We start from the raw sequence: 22,303 nt of genomic DNA, 5'->3' as shown, positions 1-22,303 counted from the left end.
AAACACCCTTATTGTAATTTGACAAATACGTTACTCTGCACCATAACCTCTACCCGGCAGCCTTGGAGAGTTTCACTTTCATCTCTATCTAGGAAAGGAAAAGCAGTCTGTGGAGTCCGCGCCACAACTCAGTCTAATGGAAACTCTACTTGGCGTCCATGCCAAAATTAAGTCTTAGTATTCGGCAAAAGCCTGGAGATTTAGTTAAAAGCAGAGCCATCTAGCTTCTTGTGCTATGTGCATCTGTCCAACTTAATTCCAAGGGGAGAGCAGCCTTATATACACTTACAACCCCAGGTTGTAAGAGCTCTTGTTTTCCCAGGTATGGTTGATGCCAGTGGGCATGGCTGGGGCTGTAAGCCAGGAGTAGAAAACAGTTTGCACCTGTGGTTATTGGCTGACAAGCAACTCACAGAGACCCTGTGGGGGCTGGGGCCCAACACATTCTTTATGTCCCTTGAGACTGAGAGTTGCCAATATGCAAGTAGTGGTCTCAGATGCTTCTACTCATGAGGTCACAAGACTTTGATGAACCTTTATTAAGTGTACAGTTATCTTCAAGGGACCCAGTGCAATATGCACAGACTGAAAACTGGACTGCTTGGTTGTGCTCACATCCTGAGGTGAGGGAGGTCAGAAAGGACAGCCTGTGGTGGCTGCAGGGGGCTCATGAGCTGGAGCTGAAATGTTGGCATTAGGAGAGCATCCACTCTGCACCTTTTTATCCTGAAACCCTAATCCATCCAGTAGCCTAACCAGCCAGGGAGGCCAGGCCACAACTCACTGCGGGACCTGATTTTTTTATTTGTTTTTAAGATTAGAGTGAACCTTAGCTGTGTGGCTCTCCAGTCTGAGAAGCTATACTGAATCCTAATGCCTTCTCTTTCTAAGGTCTCCAAGCCTGCTTTCTCTAACTGCGATAGGACATTCCCTCTGTCCTTGAGATTACTTTGCCTCATGCCTGTGGTCTGCCTTGGTTTGTGCTGTAACAAGCCTGGCTACTTTTATTTGTTTCTACTTTTCCCATTATAGGAAACAATTGTCCTTTGTGTATGGACAACATTACAAATGTATTTGCCTGTTGAGGCTCCAGGGTATATGTAGGGAGAAACCCTGATTAGAGGGATCACTGGCCATGCCCTCTTGGGGTTTAAGAAGGAGGGAAGCGAGCATGTGGCTCTGTCTCTCACTCGGCTGAGCTGACTGGGAATTGTTTCTGCTCTGGTGCAAACCTGGTCATCGCTTCCCTTGAGTGAGTATTTTCCCCTAATAAACTAGTGGTTATTAACCTATCTCTGACTCCACTTTGTAATCATCAATAGAGATATACAGTATAATCAGGATATCTTGACTGGGCCTAAGTTACTTCATGCCCCACTTCTTTTAGCTACTTTCAAATCTTTGGTTTTTATGAAGGGGTAGGAACTGGGACCTTAGAATCATTTTTCCTGAGGCAACCTGTCAATTGACAAAGTTTAACAACCAGTTAATTAAGCAAGACCTGGTCATTACAGCAGGTGTAGGAGGAGAGACAGGAGCAGCAGACATTCAGTAAATCTTTCCCTTACATCCTGATGATGTCACATGGAGAACATGCAATTTACTGTCATTCACTCTGTGTCCCATCTGAGGCAAATGGTGCTCCTTGAGTCCGGGGGTGCCCTGTCATCTAAGTCTAGAACTCTATTTCCCAAATCAGGATTTTAAAAACTATAATTAGTTCTTAATTTTATGTCATATTACACAAAAAAGTTTCAACTTGTTTTGAGGTATGTGCTTTAGGCTGTACTTCAACAGCATATACAGAGGACTATAGAATATATAACTGGATTCTCATTCCCATCTCATCTCTGTGAATAAATATCGTTTGTACTTAGCATGACTAAAAACACAATTCTGGACACATTAGAGACATTTAATTATCTATAAGCCAGTGATTGTTAATGTTTAGGTGTTAATTACCCTGTGTTAACAGTTTACAGTAAATTAGTAAATTTGAGATTGAGTTGACTTTAGAATCTGTATCAACAGTAAAGTAAGACCTGCCCCTACAGTGTTTCATACTTGAGGATCACATAGCCACTAATCAAGTACATCCCTTCTGCTGAGTGAGTGCAACTGGCTCAGATCCTTATTTCAATATTGTTCCAAGTTTCTATGACATGACAGTTGGATACATATGAAAAATGCTGTTCTGAATCTAAAGGAAATAAGAGATTCTTTATTCTGGATTGGAATATGACTGAAAATGGGTTCTGTTAGCATGTCCTTGGGAGATAAACACAAATGCCCTTTCACACCGGTTTGGTACCAATGATGAGTCTATGGAGATTCTTACATATTCAAGTGAGATGTTATTCCAGGTGTTTGGGTGATACCACAGGGAAAAGTAACAGTAACTGTACTACAACCCAGAACTCAGATTCAGGGCACCCACAGGATCAAGTTATAACAATGTAAAGCTTTCGTGGAACATTTATAATTACAGAAGAAATTCATCAATCAAGGCAAGTTTCAAACACACTGCTTGAACAAACTGATGTGGAGGTTACAACAAAGAGAAGTCTACTGTTCTCTGATGACATTCTTAGCATTTATGGAAGTGAGATGTTCATGCTGACATTCGAAATAATTAACATTCTCCACCATGGATTCATTTGAGTTGGATTAAGATCTGAATGATTAGCAAAGATTTTTTTTTTAACCACATTCCACATACTCAGAGTTTTATTCAGAATAAGTCATTTGGTGTGTCTTAAGGTCTGAAGAAGTAAACTTTTTAAGACATTTGTAAGATTTCTCTCCTGTATGAACTATCATGTGTCGAGTAAGGCTATAAAGATTAACAAAGGCTTTGCTACACTCTGCACATTTGTAGGGATTGTCTTCAGTGTGAATTGTTTTATGTCGTCCAAGGCACGAAGATGAGGAAAAACATTTGCCACACTCTTTACACTGGTAAGATTTCTCTCTAGTATGAACTCTCTTGTGTCTCCTAAGAGCTGAGTGATAGCGAAAGGCTTTGTGACATTCTTCACACTTGTATGGTTTCTCTCCAGTGTGGATTGTTTGGTGTTCCTGAAGGCTTGCAGAACAGGAAAACCTTTTGTCACATTCTACACACTTATAGGGATTGTCTTCAGAATGGAATGTTTGATGTCGTCTAAGTGATGAAGATGAGCAAAAACATCTGCCACACACTTCACATTTGTAGGGGTTGTCTTCAGAGTGAATTGTTTGATGTCGTCTAAGGCATGAAGATGACGAAAAACATTTGCCACACTCTTCACACTTGTAGGGTTTCTCTCCAGTATGAACTGTCTTGTGTATCCTAAGAGCTGAGTGAAAACGAAAAGCTTTGTGGCATTCTTCACACTTGTAGGGTTCCTCTCCAGTATGAACTTTTTGATCTTCCTGTTCTGTTCTGTTTCCTGCAAAACAGGAAAATCTTTTGCCACATTCTTCATACTTGTAGGGATTTTCACCACAATGAATTCTTTGATGTTGCTTAAGGAATGAAGGATAGCAAAAGGCTTTTCCACACTCTTCACACTTGTAGGGTTTCTCTCCAGAATGAATTCTTTGATGTTGCTTCAGCATTGAAGGATAGTAAAATGATTTGCCACATTCTTCACACTTGTAGGTTTTTTCATCAGTATGATTTTTCTGGTGTATAAAAAGTGATGAGCGTGTATTGAAGGCCTTATGACATTCTTTACATGTGTAGGGTTTCTCTCCGGTGTGAAGTCTCTCGTGTATAGAAAGTGCTTTATGAGAACTCAGGGCCTTACCACATTCTTCACACTTGTAGGGTTTCTCCCCTGTATGAGTTCTCTGGTGTTGAATAAGGAGTGGTTTATAATCAGTGGCCTTGCAATAATTGTTACAATCATTGGGTATTGTTCCTGTTGGGCAAAAATTGAGATATGAACAAAAGGTAGAAAGAGTTCTTTATACTTATAAGGCTTATCTTTAAATTAGAGACATTTACTCATACATATTAAAGCATCAATGAAAAACTATAGTATATTCCAACACTCATCTACACCTCGAATAATTCACAAGATAGAAAAGATGGAAAAGTCTATACTTCTACTGCAGAAAGAGTACAGCCAAATAGGGCATAGATATAATGCCATATTATTCAAAGTTAAATAGCTAAATAACTTGAAAGGGTATTTTACTAACAGAAACAAGCCCATTAAACAATATAGATGTTAAATGGCTGAACATCCATGAAACTATAAAGTAGCCAAATCTAGAAAAGAAAAAGTTAATTGTGATTATGTGATATTGGACTAACATCAAAATATACCATTGTAATCTTAAGCATTTCATTTTGGAAGATGCAAAAGATATATTGCATGCCAAGTAGAATGTCTCTGGAAAGATTAAATAATAGCCTTAGGACAGTATTTTATGTTTTATTATTGATGACTAGAAAATATGTACCTCAGAGATATCAGTGTCATAACAAAAAACTTCAGGTTCATTGGTGAATAACAAATTTTTCTGAGGATTTTGTCAATAAACAGTTAACAAAATTACCTATTTCTTTGTTTTTTGTTTCTTGAGACAGGGTTTCTATGTGTAACTCTGGCTATCCTGGAAATTGTTATGTGGATGAGGCTAGCCTTGAACTCAGAGACCTACCTACCTCTGCCTCCCAAGTGCTGGCTTTATACAGTGGGGCACCACACCTGGTGATAAAATTACCTATTTCAAGATTCATTCATTTATAAGATTAAATAACCATTGAGCACTGAATGGAGAGAGACAATGAACAAGGCATAAAAATGGAAGACCCGTGTTTCCCTATGAGAAGAAAATGTACAGAACCAGAGTTCTTAGCTGTTTTTATCTTACACTGTACTGATGTGTTTTATCAATGTGTTTCATACACCTACAAAAATATATATGGCACATAAACTCATTTCTAAATAACAATACAGCATAGCAAATTACAACGTACGAAAGAAAAAATACCTCAAACCTACAAAATTCTGAAAACTTACTGATAAGCTATTAAACACATCCTACTAGTTGCAGACAGTTTTAATCTTCAAATATATATCCACATGGCATGAATTTTAAATACTTATTATTGAGGAAAAAATTTAGAAAACTTCCATCATTCACAAAGAACTCAGACAGGATTAACACTCATTAACATGAGAGTAAGTGATGCAAAAGAAACTTATGTGTGAACCTGCTGCATTACAATGACTTCATATCATGCTCTAGAGAAAAGTGTATAGTCTTCCAGGCATTTCTCACATTACAATGCTGACTCAACAAAAAGAAAAACCTTGGAAGTCTCTGGAAATACACAGCTCACCATTGGGGAATTACAAAGTTTAAGAGATTTAAACATCATAAACATCTGAGAGATGTCCTTTGACGATGATGACGACAACAAAAACGACAACAAAAGAGAGACCTGAGGAATTATCACTACAACAAAATAGGTTTTAATGCATATGCGAAAGCCTGTCTTTCTGTTGGCTATTTGGACCTCAACTCTGTCTCTGAAACCCTCTTTCCTACCCACCTGGATTCACAGGGGCTTCTGCTTGTATCTTCACATCCCAAGGTCCTTGTCTTTGCTCCAGAAATGTCACCAGGAATGGCTTAGAGACAGCAAGACCTGTTTGTAGGAACAGGGAAGAAGATTGTTTAGGTGTTCTACTGGGAATCGGCATGTCCTTTCCAGTGCACTGTTTATTGGAAAAGAGATGTTGTAATAAATGACTCCAGACAATCAGTTCCTTAAATGTTTTCTCACAGGACTACTACAGTACAGAAAGGAATTTAAAAGTCCAGATTTTGGGTCTTGTTTAAAGGGAAAGACATTAAAACTGAATTGTGAAGCACTTTAACAGGTGTGCTCTGTACCTCATGTCATTGAATTTCTAACAGTCCCACTAGAGTAACTGCTGAATAAAATATGCATTTAACATCGACAGTTGAAACATGGAATGCTTTATCTATGGAGCAAGCTCTCCAATTTTTCTTAAAATGAAATATATGAAACTGGCTATTGAAATGTTCCCATGAGACAAAATACAAAGTGAGGAAGCTACATATTAATGGTGACATAAGAATTCACTATAGATGAGTTCCTCACCCAGGAAATCAAGGTGGCTGTAATTCTCCAACATCACATCCCTGTACAGATTCCACTGAGCAGGCTCCAGGCATTCCCACTCTTCTGGAGAGAAATCAATAGCTACATCCCAGAAGGACAGCATTTCCTGAAATACAGACCAATTTTTAATTAATTATAATATAAATACTAAGATGTGTTGGGATGGATAGTTCTGTCAACTTGACACTGGCCATTTGAGAAGAAACATAATAGAGAAAATGTCTTCCTAAGACTGTCCTGTAGCCAAGCCTAGAGGGTATTTTTTTAAATTAGTGATTACTATGAGACAGCACAGTCCACTATGGGTGGTACCCACCCTGGGCAGGCAATCCTATATGGCACAGGAAAGCAGGCTGGGCAAGTTGGCAAGCAGTGTTCTTCTGTGGCCTCTGCTCCAGCTCTTGCCTCAGTTTCCTGCCTTGATGACCCTCAGAGATGGACAGTTTACCTGAAGTTGCAGTCTAAAATGAACCCTGTAAATGGATATTACCTATCCTGACTGCCCAGTCCCAAGTAACTGACTCAGAGGCTGAATATGAATTATAAATGATCAGCTGATAGCTCAGGCTTATTTCTAACTAGCTCTTACATTTTAAGTTAACCCATATTCCGTATTTACCCTCTGCCATGTGGCGGTACCTTTACTAACATGGAACATTAATCTCCTGTCTGTGTCTGCTGGCAGACTCCTCAGATTCTGCTCTTCTCTTTCCCATCATCCTTAGTTTGGTTGCCCTCCTATACTTCCTGCATGTCTACTGGCCAATCAGCGTTTTATCATATCAATTCAAGTGGCAAGTTTTTACAGTGTACAAGCAAAACACTTTCTTCTCCAAGTTGTCCTTTGTCATGGTCTTTATCACTGCAACAGAAACCCTAATAGGCATCATGTGCCTGTGGATACAAGTCTAGATTTTGCTCAGGATGAAAGAGAGCTAGAAGTATTTCTGATATTGGTGAGTAATATTCCTCAGACTTCTATGAGGTGGTCACATGATCTCACAGTGGAATCATCTGTAGCTCGAATTCTAATTGATCTTACAAATAAAAACCTGGAGTCAGATATTGGGGTAAATGCTGAAAGAACAGAGAAGTAAATGTGACAGCCACTAGAGACCTTTGACCTCTGACTGACTCCTCAGAACAAAGTGGGAAAGATCCTGTCTCCACAAATCCTCAGACTGAATGCCCTGTGCTCCTGTCTCCTCCCACCTTATTTTCCTCTCTCCATCCAGCCATATCCCTTCCTGTCTCCACCTCCCTGGTGCTGGGATTAAAGGCCTGTGACTCCCAAGTACTGGGATTAAAGGTGTGAGCCATTATTGCCTGGCTCTGTTTTTCTTTTAGACTGGATCAATATCGTGTAGCTCAGGGTGGCCTTGAACTCACAGAGATCCGTCTGCCTCTGCCTCCCAAGTGTTAGGATTAAAGGTGTGTGCTACCACTGCCTGGCTTCTATGGTTAACTAGTGGCTTAGCTCTTCACTCTGGTCATCAGGCCAGCTTTATTTATTAGATCACAAACAAAATATCACCATGCTTATCTTCAAGGAAAGACAAGGTACAGATGAAATGTAAAATGAATGCATCCCCAAAAGAACATTCATCAGTGCCATATGCTATTATATGCCACACATATAGACATTTCTCACAGAAGAAAATCATAGTGAGGGAGAACATACATTTCAACACTTAATATGTATAATCATAAATGTGAAATGCAATGAAAATGCAGATTTTGATGCTCTGGTTGGTGTCTTACTTTCTACAGAGTTCAGTAATGGTGCAAAGAGACATGGGGTTGAGCAGGGAATATTTAGTCACAGACTAAATATCATTTAAGTATTTGAACATACTTTTTAAAAACTGCAAGAGAAGGACTGACAACAGAGAGTTTAAAATAGAATAGACATCACTCACTCGTCGTTTTCCTTTTATACCTTTTCTCTGACAGGTATTGATTGACGTGTTAATGATATTCCTAAAGCATGTTTTGCACATGCGCATCTGAACATTGGTGCACTGTAGCTGACGAATACCACTGCTGATGCTATTTTCCCCTTCCAAATTTTCTAAAGTAAGAATTTATGTTTTTAGTATCTTATTGAGTAAAGTCACAGAATGACCTACGAGAGTAGTCATACTTTATTTTGGCTTTTTATTAATGCATTAAAATTTTCAGCAATATGTGTATTAATGCATTGTTTTGTAATAATTTCATAGGTAAGGGCTGGACTGCCTTTCTCAGGTATGTATGGTTACCTCCTCAAACACAATCTTCCAGGCTTCTGAAAGGCACCGTACATAACGCTTACACATAATGAGGGCAACAGTACTGGGGCTTTTCCTCCTATTACACTGTCCCAGGGCACCCATTTTTGTAGAATATCCCCAAGTCTTGGTTTACTGATGTCACTGGTCTTTGGGAACAACCATTACACCTCCAACTTCTGTGAGTTACAACTTCTGACATTTAAGATTTGATAAGATCATGTATTAATTAGCCTTATCTGCTTGAAAATAATTTCCAGAGTCACCATTATTGTCACAATTGACAAGACTCCATTTTCTCTGAAGAATTATCGAATTACACTAGAAGTACATCATTTTCCCTTCTATTTCCTCATTGCAGCTTCTCTCATGTCCTCCAACAGTCCATCTTGAATATATGATGTATTCTCTAACTTTTATTGTTACACACACATGTATTTACATGCATATATATGTAAGTATGAATGGCCAATTCTGTTCAGGGTTGCCTGGTGTATGTTTTGAGAACTGACCACTTGTTATTAGACGAATGATAAGTGGGCTCATTCTGGGGAAGACTAATTCTCCATTACTTAGTGGTTCTTAGGTGACCCTCCATTCAGAGAAGCCCGTGTACTACATAAATGACTTAGTACACACTACACACATCACAAAGTAGTAGCTCCTAGGACTCTGCCCCAACTCTATGCTTACACACTTGGGCAATGAAAGAGCCATTGGTTTTTGTTAAAGTCACCACAACTCACAATTATATGACTTGGAAAGCAGAACAAGCCATGAAAAAAAAACATGGGAGGCCAAATGTAGTATCTCCTTTGGAAACATGAATTACCTAATTATACTGTGAGTTTCAAAATGTTACCACAAGCTTTGCCTTTTACATTGGATGTCTAAATGTATTTGTGGATTAATACTCTGTATATTGTTTCTGAGTCTTCTTAAAGCAACAGTAAGTGGAGTGCATCCAATACAGTGGGACATGCACTCTCATGGGTCTGACTTAATTTCATAAGATACTGCAAAGAAGAGAACAATACAACCCAGGTTTGAAAGAGTTGGCCGTGCAACCACACACACCTTTCAACTCAAAATATGACAATGCATTTGATAATGACTACGGAGGACACTGTGGCAGGGACAGAAGTATGTTTAAGTGTTTTCTGTCACAGACTCGGGAAGCCTAGGCCTTTGAGTTTGCTATGAAGAAGAGGAGGACCAGAGGATCCTGCCTCCCCTTCAAAATTGCAGAGAAGACAGGGATGTGCAATAGAGTAGACTGAAGTTTCTTTTCTGTCACAAGTTTGTCTATTTTATATCACACGACTACACACAGGTGTGTGACTTCTCCACACCCTGCTGACCTGACACAACAGCCTGGCACCGTAAAACAAGGCCATGTGAGCTTTTCACCTGTTCCTAGGGACCCTGCTTCTGGACTAGCTCACCAACTCAAGGACAGACCAAGAGGTGACCATCACTAGCTTGCAGTCGTGGTCACCTCAGCTGACCATCACTAGCTTGCAGTCCTGGACCTTGCACTATCATCTACTCCGCGCTCCCAGGCAGCAATCCTGTCCCAGAAGCTCAAGGCGGACTCGGGCTGCAGGTCCTAAGGAAACCATCACTCAGGACACAGTCCTATCGCCCTCTCCCAGTCCTGACCTGCAACCTCCCGAATCCCAGCCAGTTCAGCCCAGCACCTCCCGGGCAGCTTCTCCGCCTTCCCCCCAGCCCAGGTCGGCTCCCTCCAAGACGGAACCCGCACCCCGCACAGAGCCTCAGGCTGCGCTGCACCCTGGACCAACCTCCAAGTCAGAGACGCAGCAGGAGACGCAGCGGGGAAAGACTCGCGCCCAACTTTGGGGAAGACGCACTTGTATAGAACAAAACCCCGATTAGGATTTCCTGGAAGGCTCTCTGTGATGTCACAGTCTCCTGAACTACATTTCCCAGAAGTCTGTGCGAAAGAATTCCCGGAACCAGGTAAAGAGAATTCTACTTTTAGTGGATTTGTGTCTGGCTGCCTGCAGTAGATACCAGTGGAAGAAGCAGAGTCAGCATTACAGCCGTGGGCAATGAGGCTGGTGTTCCCCTCCTGAACCACAATACGAGATTATGAATGTGAGTCATGCCATTGACAGAGTTATTAGCCTTGTAAGTTTTCTGGTCCACATAATGTGGTTTTAATCTCAAAAGGGCGATTAAAAATCACCTTGACTCCATTTTACTGTAAATAACGAAGTAACACACTAATGTGGGAATGAGAAGTGTCTCTTAAAGATGATTTTGAAGCCAGCCTTGGTGTGTCTAACCGTGCTCCTTACTGCTTCTTGGTTGTGTGGCAAATGGACCCAGGATGAAAAGCTGGACTGGAAAATTTAAAGAGAACTTGTATCTAAGTAAAAAGGAAAAGTCAAAACAAAAGAAATCAAAGAAAATACAGATGAAAGCAGTTTAGTATAAAGTAGACTGTGTCTTAATGGGCAGCCCCATACATACATACATGAGCAACAGATGAGTCATGTGTTCTCTCACAGCAATCAAAAAGACACTCTATTCTGTGGTTTTCCAATGAGAAGAGAAAGAGTGTCTACTCATCTCAGGTTTGTGTCTAATTATAGACATAGCAAAGATTCCACTAAAGTCCCTCTCTTCATGAGTTAGTGAGTTTACAACTGGGATTGCCAACAGGAGTGTGGTTGAGGGATTAGAGCAGAAACACACACAATTCAATGCAGTGACATCAACAGTACCAAGAATCTGAGGGACTCTGGTTAAAATGTTGCATTCCTTCAGCTCAGTGTATGGCTTGCAGGGAGCTCCACTGATGAGGCAGTGTCTTCCCCTATAGTCCTTACTGTCTAGGTAGCTGTCAGCAGTGAGGGTTCTGGGAGTCTTGAAAATGTCTAGGAATTCCCCATGCCCATCACATGCTTAGTTCCTAAGGTTAGTGAGGGCCCCACCAGAATGGGATGTTTCCCTTGAATGGAAATTGTTGTTGGTCAAATCCCAAGCTACTTGATGAGTGAGGGAGTAATGAATACTAGGGAGCAATGCATGGTTTTCTTCAGCACTGTGAACTGTCAGGGGCTTAATCCCAAAGTATGGAGGCACACGTGTTGAGAAAGGGTCTTCTGGCCTCAATAATCACCACAGAAGTCTCCTTAGAGACGGTACCAGAAGTTTTTTCTTCTGGGTAACTGGAGATCTCATTAAGTGAAAAACATCCATGCATTTTGGATAACTGAGTTTGAAAGTCATCTACATTGTGGTGATCTCATCAGACACAGGTGTCCTGTCAGTGAGCTAGAGATGTACTTATCTTCCTTATCATATCTGGGAACATGGCCTTTCCATGTATCTGAAGGATAGGAGTCTGTATATTCCCAAGAGATCAATTTGGACAGGAGGTAGTACTTTAATGAATAAGGTCCCTCTTGTCCTGACTCCATTTATGTTTCCTTGAACACTTCTCAGCCCTCTAAACTTCTCCCATATTTACTTGGATTCTGCCGTTTATCGACCATGTCTTCATGCCTGTGGGACAAGCAATTTTCCATATCAGCCTTTGTCTTTTTCTGGTCATCTTGTTTGCAGTTTTATTTGTGCATTCTCTACATTGTTTATCCTCTTACTTCAGTAGCCTCAGTATTGTTTCTCACTTTCTGCCATATCATTCATTTCTTGGTGAAATTCTCTCCGTTTGGGTATCTGTGTATGTATTGCTGTTATACATGAGGCTGTAACTTGACATGTAGTCCTGTAAACATCATGTCAGCGTCTGCTTTGTGTAAAGACAAAACAATCATTACCGTAGCCATACATAAGAGACCAGCCTATCAAAAATTTAGGGACACAAACGGGTCACATGACAATCCTTCCTTTTCATTGTGTAAGGTAACTTAGTGGGTGTAGGGGAAGTCCAGGTGTTCATTAACTTGTTCTAACTCCCAGTATACTTACAGTGGCACTAGTTGTCTCTTTCAGTTGCCATGCTCACCCAGAACGTGCTGTATCTTCTCTTACAAATCATCTTCCAGGTTCAGATGGAAGCAAAACTGTTCCAAACTTACAAAATATTTGTCCAGCCCATGACCTAGTGGCCTTTTCAGTTTTAGCACACTTGACACTCTCCCAAAACTCACTATCCTTCATGTTATCCTGCTAGCAGCTCCTATTGCTGAAAACTTCCCAGTATGCAATTACATTTCTCATATACTCATGAAGTCAGAAGACTTTGATGAACCTTTAAGTCTCCAGATACCTCAAAGGAACCTAATGCAAGATAACCAGATTGTAAACTGGGCTTCTTGGTTGTGCTTACATTCTGAGGTGAGGGAGGCCAGAAAGGACTGCCTGTGGTGGCTGCAGGGGGCTCCTGAGCTGGAGCTGTCATGTTAGCAGTAGAGGAGTGTTGGGCCTAAAAAGGCCTGGATGCAAGGCATAGTGGAACTTCCTGAGCCTGGCTAGTTTGGTGACCTGACTTAGCAAAACTGCCTCTCCCAGCTACTGCTAACTTGGAGGAATATTATTGACCCTTACACCTCACCCCATCCTGAGGTCCCCACCCTCTTTCTCAACACTCTATAAGCTCATGCCTGATACAATAAAGGTAGACTCTGCTTTGACAAGTCTCCTGACTCAGTGTGGTTCTCTCTGGTGACTAGGAGGGGGTCTGGGTCATTGACACTCACCTTTCTGCTCAGCCCCGGGATATGACTGGCTGAACTGGCCATTCCCACAGCCCTGCATGCCAGAAAACCTCACAGAGAAGCATCCACTCTGTACCTCTTTATCCTTCTGAAACTCCAGGTATCCAGTAGCCTAACCAGCCAGGGAGGTCAGACGCCAACTCACAGTGGCTATGTGGTGTGGGACCACTTTTACTATGCTGGAGGGCCCCTGAGCTGAGTGGCTCTCAAGTTAGAGAAGTCATAGTGGTTCCTACTGCTAGGTCTTTCTAATAAGTCTCCAAGCCTGCTTCCTGTAGATGGACTTTTCTTTTAGGGACACCAGGTTACAAAAATGACATGGAGACTTATTATTAATTATGAAAGCTCAGCCTTACCCTAGGCTTGTTTCTAACTAGCTCATAAGTTAAATTCTCTCATATTTTTAAATCTATGTTGTTTGATGTGCTTGTTACCTCATCTACATTGTGCCCATTCTGGTTATTCCATGTCTGACTGGACACTCCATCTTTCTTTTTACCAGAGCTCTCTCTGTCCACAAGTTCTGCTTATACCTCCTGCCTAGCTATTGGTCATTTAGCTTTTTATTAAATCAACCATGTGACACATCTTCACACAGTTTAAAGGAATATTCTACAACATTTCCCCCCTTTGATCTAAATTAAAAACAAAGGTTTTTTAACTCTTAACACAATAAAACTGTATTCAGTAAGAACAATTATCAGGTAAGAATTAAATTTACAATGTCCTGATGGGGCATGTCCTTCTGTATGCTGTGAATATATGTTTCTCTTAATGGTGAATAAAGCTATTTCAACCAATGGACAGGCGGGATTTAGGCAGATGGGACCTCTGGACAGGAATAGAGAAAGGGAATTGGTGGATAGGGGGAGAGGGGAGCCATATAGCTACCAGGAAAGATAGGATTTCCAGATAAACCAAGTCCATGTGTAGATACACAGATTAATAAAAATGGGTTAATAATTAAGAGAGAGCTAGCCAATAAGAAGCCTGAGCTATAGGTCAAACAGTTTATAATTAATATAAGCCTCTGTGTGTTTATTTGAGGACCAGACAGTCCAAAGTCATGGGCAGAGCTATACTATACCCACTATACTATATCATGTGCTGAGTTAGGATACAAAAAGTAATAAAGTCTTTGCCACATTCCCTACACTTTTAGAGATTGTCTTGAGAATGAATTCTTTTTATGCTGTTTAAGGCCTGAAGATGAGGAAAAACATTTGCCACACTCTTCACATAGGGTTTCTCTCCAGTGTGAACTCTTGTGTCTCCTAAGGGATAAGTAATAAGGAAAGGCTTTGTGACATTCTTCACACCTGTATGGTTTCTCTCCAGTATGGACTGTCAGATGTTCCTGAAGGTTTTTAAAGCACAAAAACCTTTTGCCACATTCTGCACACTTGTAGGGATTGTCTTCAAAGTGAATTGTTTGATATCGCTGAAGGGATGAAGAGAAGCAAAAATGTTTGTCACACTCCTCACACTTGTATGATTTCTCCCCAGTATGGACTCTTTGATGTCCTCGGAGATATGTAAAACAGAAAAAACTTTTTGCCACACTCTGCACACTTGTAGGGATTGTCTTCAGAATGGATGGTTTTATGTCATCCAGGGCACAAAGATGAGAAAAAACATTTGCCATACTCCTCACACTGGAAAATTTTCTCCCGTGTATGAATTGCTTCATGTTGTCTAAGGTATGAAAATGAAGGAAAGTACCTGCCACACTCTTCACACTTGCAGGGTTTCTCTCTAAAATGAATTCTTAGATGTTGCTTCAGCATTGAAGGATAGTAAAATGATCTGCCACATTCTTTGCACTTGTAGTTTTCATCAGTATGATTTTTCTGATGTATAAAAAGTGATGAGCCTGTATGGAAGGCCTTATGACATTCTTTACATGTGTGGGGTTTCTCTCCAGAATGAATTCTTTGATGTTGCTTCAGCATTGAAGGACAGGAAAATAATTTGCCAAATTCTTCACACTTGTAGTTTTTTTCATCAGTGTGGTTTTTCTGGTGAATAAAAAGTGATGAGGGCGGCCAGGCATTGGTGGCACACACCTTTAATCCCAGCACTCAGGAGGCAGAGGCAAGCTGATCTCTGTGAGTTCGAGGCCAGCCTGGTCTCCAGAACAAGTGCCAGGATAGGCTCCAAAGCTACACAGAGAAATCCTGTCAAAAAAAAAAAAAAAAAGTGATGAGGGCATATTGAAGGCTTTATGACATTCTTTACACTTGTAGGGATTTTCTCCTGTGTAAAGTGTCTGGTGTATAGAAAGTGTTCTATAAGAACTAAGGGCCTTACCACAGTCTTTGCATTTGCATGGTTTCTCCCTTGTATGAATTCTCTGGTGTTGAATACTTACTGAGTTATAATCAATGTCTTGTTGTAAACATTATAATCATTGGGTAATGTTCCTGTTGGGCATGAGTTGAGATATGAACAAAAGCTAGGAAATATTCTCCATACTTAATCTTTTAAAAAGGAAACATTTACTCATACGTACTGAAGCATCAGTGAGAAACTACAATACATTTCAAAACTTATAGGCTCTCAGCATAAATGATAAAATATTGTAGGTAGAAATGATCTATACTTCTACTAGAATAAGGGCACAACCAAATAGAGCATAGACATAATGGCTTATTAATCAAAGTTTAATAGCTAAGTAAGTTGTAAGGGCATTTTACTAACAGAAATAAACCTATTAAGTGGATAGTGATGTTATATGTATAGACACCCATGATTATAAAGTAACCAAGCTTGGAAAGAGAAAGCCAATTGTGATTGTGTGATTTTGAGACATCATCTAAATACAAAATTTTCACCACATAAAGTTTTATTTTGGAAGTCACAAAAGATATGCTGTACAAGACGATGGTCCACAAAAAGAGTAAATTTATAGCTCAAAATTTCATGACATTAGTTTATGTTTTATTTGGATGACAAGAAAATATATAACTGAAAATACTGAGTCATGATTAAAAAAACAAAAACAAACAAAAAACAGCCAGGCGGTGGTGGCCCATGCCTTTAATCCTAGCACTTGTGAGTCAGAGGCAGGAGGATCTATGTTAGTTCAAGGCTAGCCTGGTCTACATAGCAAGTTCTAGGACCAGCTCCAAAGCCACACAAAGAAACCCTATCTCAAAACCCAAAACCAACAAGCAAAAGCCTTCGGGTTCACTTGTGCAATACACAAATTTTGCTGTGCCAACATATTTGTCATTGAATAGATGACAAAATTACTTATTTTGTTTTTTGATTTTGCCTTTTGAAGACAAGGTTTCTCTGTTTAGACCTTGCTGTCCTGGGACTCATTATCTAGACCATTACTAAGAGTATGTATTTGGAAACCACACATTTTTGAAAGCTCAGTGGTGAGCTATTAAATGTATACTCCTAGGTACAGACAGTTTTAGTCTTTGAATCTGTGTACACAAAGGGGATACATTTCAAATCCTAATTACTGAGTGTGTGATGAAGAAAGACTTTACCAGATATCTTCATCAAAGACAAAGAACTCTGATGGGGTCACTATCCTCAACTTGAGTATAAGTGACATGAAAGAAACTCATGTGTGGAGTTACTTTCTTACAATGGTTTCACACCTACTTATTTAGAAATGTGTGCAATTTTTCAGATGTGAGGGAAACAGTACTGAGTCTGTTAGTGACCTTCCCCAAGTGACTTGATTTTTCCTGGGTTTTATCCAGGTTTTATCCCCCAACCAAACAATCCTGCTGAGAAAATGTTCTCATGCAGCCCCCTGTCAGTTTTGAGAGAACCACTGGTTTACAACATAAAATCAATTGTTTGAATCAATGGAACTAAAAGTTTTAGACTTTAGGCCCCTGGCCTGTGTGTGGTATGATGGAATTGAGGACCTGGCTTAGTAAACCCAATCAAACTAGGTTCAGAGAGTGCTGGAACGACAAATGTGTTTCCTGACAAAACCCAACCTTGTCCTTCTGGACATCCAATTTAGTAGGTGTGGGTAGTTTTGTCTGGTAAATGCCTGACAGGGACTACTTCCATGTGTCTCCTTCTGAGAGTAAAAATGTGGACTGAGGAAGTAATGGATAAACTTTTAGTTAAATCCAGGTCTTCCCTATTTCTGTGGATGCTGAATGAGTGAATGCATAGTGCCCTCCATCTATGCTGTGTCAGTTATGGTTCTGCGCCTTACATTTTATCACTTTCCCTGACCTCTTTGTGGAACAGAGTCAGCCACTCTGTGAGCTCACTTTAGATTCAAGGCTACTGGAAGCTGCAGGATTCCGCTGTCCCCCTGCCTATGCTCCATGAGCCATGTACCATCTTTTCTGAGGCTGTATTAGTGGGTCTGGGCAACTCCATGTCTATTCCTCTTCAACCTGCTCATCCCTGGCCCCAAGCTCCCCCTTATGGTATTCTTTATGATGACACAAGCTACTCAAAGGAGAAGGTCTGCAGGATTGGTGTAGATTTTATGAAGTACACTGTAAAGGAATCAGGAGACTGAAGTTCCTAGTTCCTCCATGGACTGTATTTATGTTTAAAGTTTATTTGGGTATAAAAGACTTTCAGTTCAAAAAATCATAATTTTACAGTGTGAAATTTTTAGGAGATAAATTACTTTCTTTATTAAGTCCTAATATGATGAGAGTCACTATTTTTTTTTATTTACAACGAAGGTAATTAAGACAAAATAGTTAATGAGTCCACAATGAATGATGAAAAATGCTTAGTGCCCAAAATTGTGTTTGTAATCATGTTAAATACAAATATAATTCATTTACAGACAAAATATTAGGGGGAAAAATTTTCTACCTTCTACTATCCAGTCCTCTGTATATGTCATCAAAGATAAGCCTAAAGCAGGTAACTGAAACAAATTCAAGTTCAACTTTCTTTTTATTAATATGGAATAATGTTAAAATCAGGGGTACTTAAAGTAAAAGTTATTGGGTCAAGAATGGTGACATAGCTTTAATTCCAGTACTCAGAAGCAGAGGCAGAAAGATCTTTTTTAATTTGGTACCACCCTGGTTTACAAAGCCAGTTCTAGGAGAACCAGGGATATACAGAGAAAATCTGTCTTGAAAAACAAAACAGAACTAAAAAAAAGAAAGAAAGAAAGAAAAGAAAAACACAAAACTGGTTATTGAAATTGAATGCTTGAATGAGTGAGTAAAAGTAGGTAAATCTACACTACACTTGCATGGCAGGACACACCCAAGAACAATTACTATACTTACCCTCAGATGGGACACGGACCTATGAGACTAAATGGCATTCTAGTGCCAACACATGATAAGGATGCATGGGGAACAGGAGTTGTCAGTGTCTGCTGCTCCTGTCTCCCTCTGGTCTAGTTTTGGAAACCAGACCAGGAAATCCTACTCCTTATCCGTAGGGAAGATAAATCACTCCTCAGGTCCCACCAAACAAGGGGTGGATTCCCTCATGCTGAGGATGATCTTAGTTCTGCACTATGCTCTCAATGTGTCACGTAATGGAGACTCAGGATATGAGGGGAACCTTGTATGCCTACCACCCAACTGGTATGGAAACTACACTCTAGTTTAAACCACCATGCTCTGTCCCCTGGCTTTGAATTTCCTCCTCTTAACAAAGCTAATCCCAGAGCTGAGATGTCAATGCCTGATTCTATAAGGAGTCCTCAGCAAAGTGGTAGATAATACATGACAGAGGCTCTGCCACAGGGCCAGTGGGCACAGCAGGCTGAACTCTGGGCACTGTTTAAACTAAGTCACAAGTGCCATGTGTGGACAAACCACATCAGTTAGGAAAGTCATTCAGCCCGAGAAAGAGGTGAGGTGGACTGTGAAAGTTCAACTATGGCTATCATTCTGAGTCACCTTCCAGATACATCTGGGACCAGAACCATCTTTTTGTACAATAAGAATATATGGGGGGCTGGAGAGATGGCTCAGAAGTTAAGAGTGCTGGCTACTCTTCCAGAGGTCCTGAGTTCAATTCCCAGCAACCACATGGTGGCTCACAACCATCTATTATAAGATCTGGTGCCCTCTTCTGGTGTGCAGATATACATGGAAGCAGATATAAAATCTAAAAAAAAAAATATGTGTTACTCTCATTGTTAATAGAACCCTGATTGTCTGATGGCTGCCTGAACACTTAAGCTGCTAGGCCGAGTCCCACCAGAACTCTGCATGGTGATCTTGGAATTTTGCTCATGCAGACAGAAAATGTTACAGATACTCAGTAAAGACAGATCCAGATGGAAAAAAAGGGACCACAAGATCTCTTCACCCAACTGGACTCATGGTCACATTAGCCATAATGCTTCCTACAGGTGATCTGAAACAAAACATTTTGCTAGCTCTGATGTATCTGAGAATGTTGGGTCTATACATAAAAGTTTATAATTTTTCAAACAAGTTGTGACTGGGAATATATCCAAATAAAGTTAGACCTAATATATGATGAATATATTAACATGGGGGGAAAAAAGAAAAAACAAAACCATGGAGCACTGCAAATCACTAAAAGGCCTAAATCGACAAACTGCTATGAAAGAGAGGCACACTATCACTGTACCCATACCTCTTTGAGGGGGAGCCTGAATCAATAACATAAGGCCTTGTAGGTCTTCTTGTCCTATTCTTTATAGGTCGAATAGTCAGGACCTAGTGGTAAAAGTATTGAAAAGGAAGTCTGTTAAATTGGTGTACCTAATGCTCAATATAATCTCTTCTACAATATGTTAATATTGTGAATCTTCCCTAAGATCAGTGGGGAAGCAACTATTCAAAGTGACTCTGTTGAGCCTCTGTCACTGCCTGGATCTCTGTGATGCAATTGTGGGTTTGGCTTTATGAACCCAACAATGCTCACATTGGTGTAGAGATCCTCCTGGCATGAGTCTACTGTCAATCACTGCAAAGAAATGATGAAATGACTCTCAGTCTGACCAGCACCTGAGTTCTCTTTCCCTGAGCCTTACACTACAGTGGAGGCTCAACAAAAAGAAAAACCTTGGAGGTCCCTGTAAATACAGGAACAGCTGGCTGTCGGGGAAATACAAAGCTGAAGAGACTTAAACCATCATGAACATTGAGAGATGTGCTTTGACAAGAAAGATATGAAGAGAGACCTAAAGAATGATTTCCATAGAATCATGTTTCTAGGCACATGGGAAAGTCTGCCTTTCTGTGGGATATTTGGACCTAACGCTGCCCCTGACCCCTCATTCCTACACACCTGGGTACACGGTGGCTGCTGCTTGTCTCTTCACATCTGAAGGCTCTTGTCTTTGCTCCAGAAATGTCACCAGGTGTGGCTTAGGGACAGCAAGTCCTGTTTGTAGAAAGGGAACAAGATTGTTTAGGTGTTCTTCTACTGGGAATTGACATGTCCCTTCCAGTGCATGGCTCATAGGGAAATGACACCAGACAATCAGTTCCATAAATATTTTCTGACAGGATCACTACAGTACATAAAGAAATTTACAGAATCCAGATTCTGAGTTTCATTTAAAGAGAGAAAACATAAAATCTGAATTGTGAAAGACTTTCATTAACACCTGTACTCCATGTCTCATGCCACTGAATTTCTAACAGTCCCACTAGAGTGAAGGACACATATATCAAACACAGAAAGGTTAAACACAACGGGAGAAAAAGTGAAATTATTTTTTTCTTAATTTATTTTTTAATTTTTATGTGTATTGGTACTTTGCCTGCATATATGTCTGTGTGAGGGTAACAGATCTTGGAATACAGACAGTTTGTTGAAAGCTGCCATGTGGGTGCTAGAATTGAACCCAGGTCCTCTAGAAGGGCAGTTAGTGCTCTTAACCATCAAGCTCTCTCTCCAGAACCAAAATGATCAATATACAGAACACTTCCTAATTTGTCTGAGAATGAAGGGTATGAAACTGGCTGTTGAAATGTTCCCATGAGATATAGTATAAAGTGAGTGAAATACATGTTGATGATGAAATAAGAATTCACTGTGGATGAGATCCTCACCCAGGAACAGAAGGTTGCTGTAATTTTCCAACATCACATCCCTGTACAAACTCCACTGAGCAGGATCCAGGTATTCACTCTCTTCTGGAGAGTAATCAATAAACGCATTCCAGGAGGACAGCATTTCCTGAAATAAAGATCAATGAATGATCACCCACTTTAATTTCATTAAACCTTACAATAATTTAAATACAAAGATGCATTGGGCTGGATAGTTCTCCTGTCAACTTGAAACTAGCTAGGGACATTTGAGAGGAGAAAAACATAATAGAGAAAATGTTTGCCTATGACTATCCTGTTCCAAGCCTACAGGGTATTTTTAAATTAATGATTAATATGAGACAGCACAGTCCACTATGGGTGGTACCCACCCTGGGCAGGTGATCCTATATGCCATAGGGAAGCAGGCTGGGCAAGTCAGTAAGCAGTGTTCTTCTGTGGCCTCTGCTCCAGCTCTTGCCTCAGGTTACAGCCTTGACTTCCCTCAGGGATGGACAGTTACCTGAAGTTGCAGTCTACAATAAACCCCTTCTTCTCCAAGCTGTGTTTCTTCAAGGTTTTTATCACAGCAATAGAAACCCTAACACAAGTATTGTGTGCCTGGGAACACAATTCTACATATTGTTAGAATTTATGTTTGTTAAATTTTATCGAGCAAAGTCCCATGATGACCTATGAGAATAGTCACTCCTTATTTTTCTTTTTTATCAATGAATTATCATTAATTTATGGAATAAAGAGGTAGTCTGTAATAATTTCATGGGTAAGCTTTGGATACTCTTAGTTAAGGTATGGTGTTATGCAATATTATTTAAAGATGTTACATATTTTTAATTCTGTGGAACATCTGTTTAATGATGAAAAGATATGTTGCATCTTTTAAGTATGTTCGAGTGTTTTCTGACACAGACTCAGGTAGCCTAGGACTTGAATTTGCTATGAAGCAGGGGAGGACCTGAGGATCCTGCCTCCCCCTCAGAACTGCAAAGATGACAGGAATGTGCATAGAGTAGACTGGAGTTTCTTTTCTGTCACAGGTCTGTCTACTTTATATCACACGACTACACACAGGTCTGTGACTTCTCCATACCCTGCTGACCTGACACAAAATCCTGGCACTGTAAAACAAGGCCATGTGAGCTTTTCACCTTTTCCTAGGGACCCTGC

At 40.3% G+C, this 22,303-nt stretch overlaps 2 protein-coding genes across 2 annotated transcripts; both read right to left on the bottom strand.

Moving 5' to 3' along the window:
* Positions 1-2,201: 2,201 nt before the first annotated feature.
* Positions 2,202-10,330, bottom strand: LOC118237614 (zinc finger protein 58-like). The gene is given in 5 exon segments (XM_035440641.1): positions 2,202-3,008; positions 3,010-3,905; positions 5,552-5,647; positions 6,128-6,254; positions 10,224-10,330. Coding segments are annotated over 4 exon segments (1,308 nt in total). The 5' UTR covers positions 6,252-6,254; positions 10,224-10,330; the 3' UTR covers positions 2,202-2,816.
* On the bottom strand, positions 10,040-21,260 carry LOC100774106 (zinc finger protein 58-like). Its single transcript, XM_035438798.1, is given in 8 exon segments — positions 10,040-10,513; positions 13,113-13,164; positions 14,853-14,953; positions 15,017-15,193; positions 15,346-15,518; positions 15,521-15,553; positions 20,367-20,462; positions 21,137-21,260. Coding segments are annotated over 8 exon segments (1,230 nt in total).
* Between the last annotated feature and the right edge of the window lie 1,043 nt (positions 21,261-22,303).

This window comes from Cricetulus griseus, chromosome 2 (assembly GCF_003668045.3).
Source record: "Cricetulus griseus strain 17A/GY chromosome 2, alternate assembly CriGri-PICRH-1.0, whole genome shotgun sequence".
NCBI classification, from domain to species: Eukaryota; Metazoa; Chordata; class Mammalia; order Rodentia; family Cricetidae; genus Cricetulus; species Cricetulus griseus.
This window is presented reverse-complemented; position numbering and strand designations above follow the sequence as displayed.